Consider the following 8,864-nt stretch of genomic DNA (forward strand, 5'->3'; position numbering starts at 1 on the left):
CATACTATGCACAGTATTCATATTAGATGCTACAGGAAATAGTATAAGTAGTATGATAACATGCCATCTCGAACACAGCAATTGTCTTATTAGGCATACTAGAAACTTGGAAACAATAGAAAATGATTCAGATGACTCTTTATTTATTCTAGATCAGGGTTGAAACCAATCAACAATCCATATCCAATCAATGGATTCTAACAAAAACATAATTCAACTATTATACTTAATAGTATTTTAACATTTCTAAGCATCCACTTTTAAAAACAATAGATTACATTTACATTTAATCATTTAGCAGACACTTTCATACAAAGTGATTTACAAATGGGGAGAGCAATTGAAGCTATCAAACCTACAATAGGGCAAGTGTGCTGTGACTAGCAGTTAGTCTAGCACAGTACACATAGCAAGTTTTGCTTTAAAATAAAATATTTATAGAATAGTAAGTGTAGAATAGTAAATAGTATTAATAGGTCAAGTGTTGATGAAAAATTAACCTCACCTTTATTTTTAAAAAACTAAAAATTTATCATACAGCTCAAAGTATTATAGGTAGAATATTTCTGCCATCTATTTTGATGCATCAACACAGTTTCACTGATGATCCAACAAAAGCATTAAACCCAGGATAGAGCGGTTGAGTGAATGTGGTCTGGACTGTGTGGATGAGGGTCATTGTGTCAGAGACGCTGTAGAAGGACAGAGTTCCTGCACTGTGATCCACATACACTCCTATTCTATGGCTGATGGACTCTACAGGGAGTTCAGTCTGTATGCTATCATGAATGAATAAGTATCTGGAGGGAGAGCAGATCAAACTCCAAGACTGATCATTACATCCAAACAAACACTCGTTACCCCATTCCTTCCTCCTGATGCTCTTATATGACACTGATATATCCACACCAAACATCCCACTCCACTCAATCTCCCAGTAACAGCGTCCACACACACTCTCTCTACACAACACCTGCTGATTATATCCATCAAATCTGTCTGGATGATCAGGATATGGTTGCTCTGTGAGAGTACCAGTAATCACTCTGTTCCTCTCAGACAGACGAAGGTGTTCATTTACTGTGTTAGAATCCAGAGTAAGCTGAATGGAGTCTGATGGAGAGAAAACACATGACAATCAGAAATTCTGAATCTGTTTGATCTTTTAATATAGCTGAACTCATGGTTTCCTTTAAGTGTATCAGCAGTGTCTCGTTAGAGCATACTAGATACCTGGGGTAAATCATAATTTACATTTATTAATTATAAAACTCTCAGGGCTTAAAGTTTTCCAGGACCTTGCCAAATCTCTGGCGTGCAGTGTTTGGCTGTGAAAAAAATAAAAATGTGTTGATATCGGAGGTGAAAAGATTAATAAAATATTCTACTCAAGTAAAATCCTATTACTTCAATTAAATTTTACTTAAGTAAAAATAACATTTTAAAAGTTAAAAAGAGTAAAAGTTACTGAGTTACTTTTGTTAACAGTGGTGGTGGGGGACTTTCCCGTGTGGTTGTAATAGAATGAGATTTTCATGACGATAACCATCTCAGAAAACATCAGTTTCACAGCATCACAGTATTAAATAATTATTTAATAAATAGACTGTATTATTAAATTATAGTTGGGGGGGGGGGGGGTCGGGTTGCACAATTGTTTTATTTTAACAACCTTGAAACCATTTGTTTTGTTTATTAAAATTTCAACAAAACATGTCTAGTCAACTAAATTCAATAAATGATTATGAATTAGATTAACAATTTATTTTGATCATTAATTTATTCAAATGATTAATAGTAATAGTCCTATGAAATTTATATATACAAACATATTATCAAGAATGATGGTAATCAAATAAAATGTATCAATCAAATAAAATGTCTATCATCATGTGAACACTGATCAGTACATCTGCAAATTTTAACCTGTCTATACCGTGCTCTACTCATCCCTGACAGCTGCTGAAAGAGGTTTGAATCAGCGATTAATCAGTTTTGACCATGCTAAGTGCATTGTGTTCTATGTACTTTTTGAAAGAAGTAGGGTTACGTTACTATAGATCTGTCAAAGCGCAACACAAGCGTAAACGCATCGTCGTTAGTTTTTGGTTGGCGGATTATCGCACAGTATCAATAAATTACACATTTTGGCAGGTGTGTGAATTAACGTGTGTAAAATTATTGCTAATTACGTCGCTTTTTTACGATCTCATATTGGTAGTTTTTGCACTTAAATTGGATTACTATTACTGTTGACATTGAAAATGTTTTTCTGAGGGTTAAGTCAATTAATTTCTTGACTGCCATTTTGACAGTTTCTACCTGGACATTTTAGTCATATTTGCTAATTCTCTTTAATTTATTTGCAAATACTTGAGCGAACATATTTAGCAGGATGGAAGGTAAATTTATGAAGCATGGGGAAGATGTCCTAATTCATAAAGTGCTTAAAAAGAAATGGTGCTGGGTGTGGATAGAAGCAATATGCAGAGACAGCAAGCCTTTTGGTAGCTGGTGTAAGGAATGAAAAGAACCAAGTCCTTGCTTCTGAGTGTTGTGCTCGAGAAAATGTATGCATCTAGTGGTAAAAAAGTACCATAGCCTACTATGTATATATAGTACCATAATATGTAGTCTGAACCTGTCAATGCAATGGTAGATAGTTTCAAGGAAAATCATTTTCAAATAGGGTTTGTTTTTTTCTTTTGTTTGACAAATACCTGGGACATGAACATAATCAGTGAATTTCCTTTCGATATTGGTTCACTCAACATTGCATGAGTAGCTGAAGCTATGGGGAAACACCACTCTCCACAAACAATGAAGCCCTCCTGAATCATGTCAGCATAAGACACTGGCCATTAGCGTTCTAGATTCTCTAGATTGGAGATTCAAGATCGCACCCAATTGTTATGCGTGATGCCAATGATGAGGAGTTCAAGACTTCCAAACACAAAAAGATACAGTACTTTAGTCAAGATAAACTGGCTTTCCAATGAACATCTAACACATTACTGAACGAACATCAAGGAAACTAGCATCACTAGGATAACATTACATCAAGAGAACATTAACGTAGTGATAACATCAAGACCGGACAAAGACAGAGTGAACACAAGGAACTTAAATACACACTGATGACTTGACTAAAGAAGGGGACAGGTGGCACAGATAACTAAACACAGCTGACAATACTACACTAACGAGGGGACTGAACTGTGGCGGGAAAACTCAGAACAAAGGAACATGTGACAAAACTGAAACCAGAAAGTACATGGGGAAAACACAACAGACAAAGACCATACGTGACATTACTCCCCCCTCCCGGTAGGCGCGTCCTCGCACCTTACGAAGTCCACCGGGGAGGGGGGGGGGCGGGCATGGAGAGCTTCAGGGTGAGGCAGAGGCAATGGTGGGTCAGGAGCCTTGGGTTGCCATGGTGGGTCAGGAGCCATGGGTGGCCATGGCGGGTCCGGAGCCTTGGGGGGCCACAGGATGAACCCACAGGCCATGACTAGCAGGACTAGAGCCCAGGGTGGAGCTGGAGAGCTGGAGCTGGAGCCCCTATGCTGGAGACTTGGACAGGAGTCCCACCCCTATGTTCCCCACCCACAGACCTATAGCCGCCTAAATTTAGGGGATAGGCTGGGGAGCTCGTGGGCGGCTGGAGTGGGAGTCTGGGGGCGGCTCTGGGAAGAAGACAAGCTGAAGCCTGGAGCGGGCTTTTGAATGCTGGGAGCGGGCTCTGGAATCCTGGGAGCGGGCTCTGGAAAGCCGGGAGCGGCTCGGCCCAAAAATCTATCAACCAGCCCTCCTCTGCTGGCTCCGGTGCGGTGGCTGCAATCTCGGCTGGAGGCGAGGGCTTCCTGCTGGCCCTCCTCTGCCTCCTTGGCTTCTTGGCAGGCGGGATCTCACCGGACGGTCCACTGGAGGGATGGGTGGAGGCACCCGGCTGCTGGCGAACTGGCCCGGTCGCGGATGTTGTTGATTGGCCTGGATGAGGCAAACACACACTTTCTTCAATTTCATATGCGGAACCATTGAGGAACAAGATTAAATTGATGGTTTCAACCAGGGAATAGGAACAAGGAGTGTCACGAAATCGAATGGTGTCCTCATCCAGACCCATCAAAAACACAGCGTTAAGCAGGGAATCGGGCCAGTTCACCAGATACGCTAGCTCAGAGAATTCCGCCACATACCACTCCAGCGGAATTGAATTTGAATGACAGGAAGTGGAATTAAATTCATGGCAATTCAAAGAAATGCCACACAGTCACACAACAGAAAGAATGTGTTGAATCTCACATACATTCATTGGGTTACTTTGGAAATGTAATTGCTCACTGTTGTAAGTTATATAAAGTTATTATAAATTTGGTTTGGTTTACTTTATTTGGAAAGCAATTTCCTTTTAATGTGATTAACTAATTTAATTAAACATTTTACCTCAGTAATACAATTCAATTAATTTTGTAATTTAATAACAATTTAATTACACATAACTACACTGTAAACAATATTACACACTATAAAAAATATGGTAACAATATTACACATAATATTCAAGTAGCTTTACCAGTTTTTTATTATTATTGTAATCTACCTGAATAAATTAAGTAAGGGAATTAATTAAGGTAATAAATAATTAATTAAGGGAAATGTTCTCAATATTTTCTATACAACACTGAACCACACATTTCTTAAGAAAATATACACTTTTAGTTATCACCTTAATATTTTTTTGTGAAAATTACAAGACCCATGATTCATTTTTTTACAGTCTAGTCACTCCTCAACCCTGGATACATTTTGTTCTGAAATATAGATAATGATCAAATTCTTGAAATCAATGACCCGTAACTGTATGCATTTTTCTGTAACTCTAAAGATACTCTTAACAGGTGCCGAGGAAGCTGATATGGCAAAATGCACATGTATATGAATTTCTAAGAATTTGTATTGAATTTAAATTCTGCTTCCTTTAATTCAAGTTCGAATTGTAATTCTAGATCCTGTTTTTGACGTCAATTCAAATTCAAGAATTGAACTTGAATTGGAAATTCAGGAGTCATTCTCAATTCAATTCTGAATTGTGAAATTCCCTGTTGCACAGGGATGTGAGGATGCCTTGGAGAGGTCCTTAGCCAACATGTGCTTGTTCATTTCTTATCAAACACCCAGCTAAAATCCCCTCCTGTTTTGGCTCTGTTATGAGATACTTGATTCTATGGTTGATGGATAACTGCTGTATTTGCTGTCTCATGATGTTAGTTATAAGAAGCTCTTGCATCAGATCAAGTTATAAGGTTATTTTTTCCTTTTATGCACCCACGCAACAACACCCTATCCACGAGCAGCAATACACAGTTATATATTAGAAACCTTATTCAGGTGTTCGAGAAGTTACTCCCTCTTCAGGAGCCCTCTTTCTCATGCATGGCAGTGTCAAAATGTTAACGTTAATCACTACAAGTCTGAACACACCCTTAGATCGCCTATATAGGCAGCTTATCTTCTGTCAACGGCTTTGCTTATCACAAGTTTCAATGGCTTGAACAAAACTATGCTGACTGACTTTCAGTTAAAAGACTATGAAGTCAGTGCTGTGCACTTTTTTATAAGTAGGACAACCCACCATTATTTGGATTGCTCAAAGGCCATTGGCCAGTGTATTATTTAATAGGGCTTCAGGATATTCGGGGAAATGTGTTTCCCCTATGGCATCAACTACTAATGTAATGTCTTGTTCCTTCATCTCAGAGAACCAAGGTTACGTGCATAACAGGAGACATTTTTGTTTTCTTAATAACTTACATTGTAGGAAGTCATTTCTGGTCCTGGCCTCCATGTTGTTGAATATGACTGTGGAAATCAACAGTGTAACTGTTATGTCACTAGAAAAAAATGTTTACAGCTTTATTTCGACTAACTGCTACAAGAAAGCAACTACATGTCAACTAACACATTCATTTGCACATTCATACTATAAACTATAGTATTAGTACACTGTTAGGGCTAGTAGAATAAGTTGACATACTTGCAAAGTTACTTAGTGGCTGGGGAGCATCAAAATAAAGTGTTACCAGATTATAACTCTTTACCCGCCAAACACGGAATTTCCCATTATTTATGGAAAAACGCATCCAGGCCAAAAACTGGATTTTCTCAGCTTTTTGTTCAAAATGTTCCGTTTTTTTAATTAAACTTACCCATATTCAAGTGTTAATAAAAAAGGAATTCAAGAAGCTAGAATAAAACTGGGTGTTTTGTTTAAAAGAAGAGGATCAGCTCTTTCTTTTGATAAATTGCATGCTCAGATACTTAAAACAAAATATTCTATGGGCTATTCAATTTTGGTGAAAATGGTCAAAAACTCTGGCGGTGGTTGGCAACTTTTTTTGTTTTTAAATGCTGGTGGGGAAAGAGTTAAGCAGACAATCTTCTAATACTCTAATGGCTGCTAGTTGACATGTAGTTGCAAAGTTACTTATAGTCCGTAGAAAGACTAAAGTGGACTATTGAACGTGTTACCACAATGATCCCTCCATCCATTCCTAAGACATTTCTAATATGGTGTTCTACATTAGAGACCTTATTTCTGGAGAAAAAAAAAACTTTTTGAAGAAATCGTCCAGTTTGTCTCTTTAGTGTTTTTTAAACTGGTAGCATTAAGTTCATGGATTTCGCATTTCTAAAAAAAAAAAAAAAAAAAAAATCTAAAAAAACCCTAATAATTACAGGTGCTGGTCATATAATTAGAATATCATCAAAAAGTTTATTTATTTCACTAATTCCGTTCAAAAAGTGAAACTTGCGTATTATATTCATTCATTACACACAGACTGATAAATTTCAAATTTTTATTTCTTTTAATTTTGATGATTGTAACTGACAACTAAGGAAAATCCCAAATTCAGTATCTCAGAAAATTAGAATATTCTGAAATGGTTCAATATTGAAGACATCTGTGGCCACACTTTAATCAGCTAATTAACTCAATACACCTGCATAGGCCTTTAAATGGTCTCTCTGTCTAGTTCTGTAGGCTACAAAATCATGGGGAAGACTGGTGACTTGCCCAAAAGACGACCGCTGACACATTGCACAAGAGGGCAAGACACAAAAGGTCATTGCAAAAGAGGCTGGCTGTTCACAGACCTCTGTGTCCAAGCACATTAATAGAGAGGTGAAGGGAAGGAGAAGATGTGGTAGAAAAAAGTATACAAGCAATAGGGATAACCACACCCTGCAGAGGATTGTAAAACAAAACCCGTTCAAAATGTGGGGGAGATTCACAAAGAGTGGACTGCAGCTGGAGTCAGTGCTTCAAGAACCACTACGCACAGATGTATGCAAGACATACATCTTTCAGATTCCTTGTGTCTAGCCATTGTTGAACACCAGACAGCATCAGAAGCGTCTCGTCTGAGCTTAAGACAAAAAGGACTGGGCTGCTGCTAAGTGGTCCAAACTTATGTTCTCTGGTGAAAGTACATTTTCCATTTTCTTTGAAAATACAGGGTCCCAGAGTCTGGAGGGAGAGAGGACAGGCACACAATCCACGTTGCTTGAGGTCCAGCAACCTGGGCTCTTGTAACAACTGAGCAGTGCCACAGACTGATTGACTCCATGCCACGCCACATTGCTGCAGTAATTCAGGCAAAGGTATTGAGTGCCATGCTCATACTTTTCAATTAGCCAAGATTTCTAAAAATCCTTTCTTTGTATTGGTGTTAAGTAATATTCTAATTTTTCTAAGATACTGAATTTAGGATTTTCCTTAGTTGTCAGTTATAATCATCAAAATTAAAATAAATAAACATTTGAAATATATCAGTCTGTGTGTAATGAATTAATATAATATACACGTTTCGCTTTTTGTGGAATTAGTGAAATAAATGAACTTTTTGATGATATTCTAATTATATGACCAGCACCTATATATATAATAACCAAACATACATATCAACACTTCAGTCAACTGCTCATTCTGCTCTCATAAAATGTTTCTCTTCGAGTCTTCTAGTTCTCTGTTACCTGAAGGAAATGAATGTGATCCTGTGTGTGTGAAAGCTGCTCCAGCTCAGCGCCTCTCCTCCTCAGCTCATTGATCTCCTGCTCCAGTCGTCCTTCAGCTCGACTCACTGCAGTCTTTTCCTGATCTCTGATCTGCTGTGTGGCCTCAGAGCAGCTTCCCTCAATGAAGCGGATGAGCTCAGTGAAGATCCTCTCACTGTCCTCCACTGCTGTCTGTGCAGAGAGCTGTTAGGACACACATCACAATCAGCTCTCACTGGCATTTCACAGTCCATGAGCAACTAAACCATCATGTGACCAGCTGAATCCAGGAAAAGTAGGGTGAGGTAGTTTAAAGGTAACTTATTTGGACTTTTAACAAACGGCTGTAGGTTCAAAGTCAGGGATGAATGATCAATTACCACCATCATACATTAATTATCATGAAGCATAAGACCTAGTTCAAGCTGCAACTGTAAGTATAATAAACATGAATCTGACCCAGTATTTGCTTAGCATATTTTTACAATTTCAATACAAATAGGCTGAGAGCTGAAACTATTTGCAGCCAGGACCAGACTAGAGCATAGATGGATGTCTAGGGCCCAAACATACTAGTGGATATTGCCCACAAGAAGAACTTGCTGTTGTATCTGCAATTATATCAAAACCATGTCTTCCATGTCATTGACTATGGATGTACATGGCCCTATTAATTTAACACACTCATTCATTAAACACGCGCAGAACAAGTTTTTGTGTAAATCGTTCGTAAAGCTGTTCTGATGTTAATTTTCAGATTAATGAAAATATTGTATTTTGAACATTTTAGTTGGTATGAAAGA

At 38.1% G+C, this 8,864-nt stretch overlaps 1 protein-coding gene across 1 annotated transcript; it reads right to left on the minus strand.

The window, feature by feature from the left end:
• Positions 1-398: 398 nt before the first annotated feature.
• LOC137048702 (stonustoxin subunit alpha-like) lies at positions 399-8,179 on the minus strand. Its single transcript, XM_067426922.1, has 3 exons — positions 8,041-8,179; positions 5,818-5,865; positions 399-1,113 (listed from the first exon to the last, which is right to left on the minus strand). Exons 2-3 carry the CDS (start codon positions 5,849-5,851, stop codon positions 587-589), a joined length of 561 nt encoding a protein of 186 aa, XP_067283023.1. The 5' UTR covers positions 5,852-5,865; positions 8,041-8,179; the 3' UTR covers positions 399-586.
• Positions 8,180-8,864: the final 685 nt, after the last annotated feature.

This window comes from Pseudorasbora parva, chromosome 20 (assembly GCF_024679245.1).
Source record: "Pseudorasbora parva isolate DD20220531a chromosome 20, ASM2467924v1, whole genome shotgun sequence".
NCBI classification, from domain to species: Eukaryota; Metazoa; Chordata; class Actinopteri; order Cypriniformes; family Gobionidae; genus Pseudorasbora; species Pseudorasbora parva.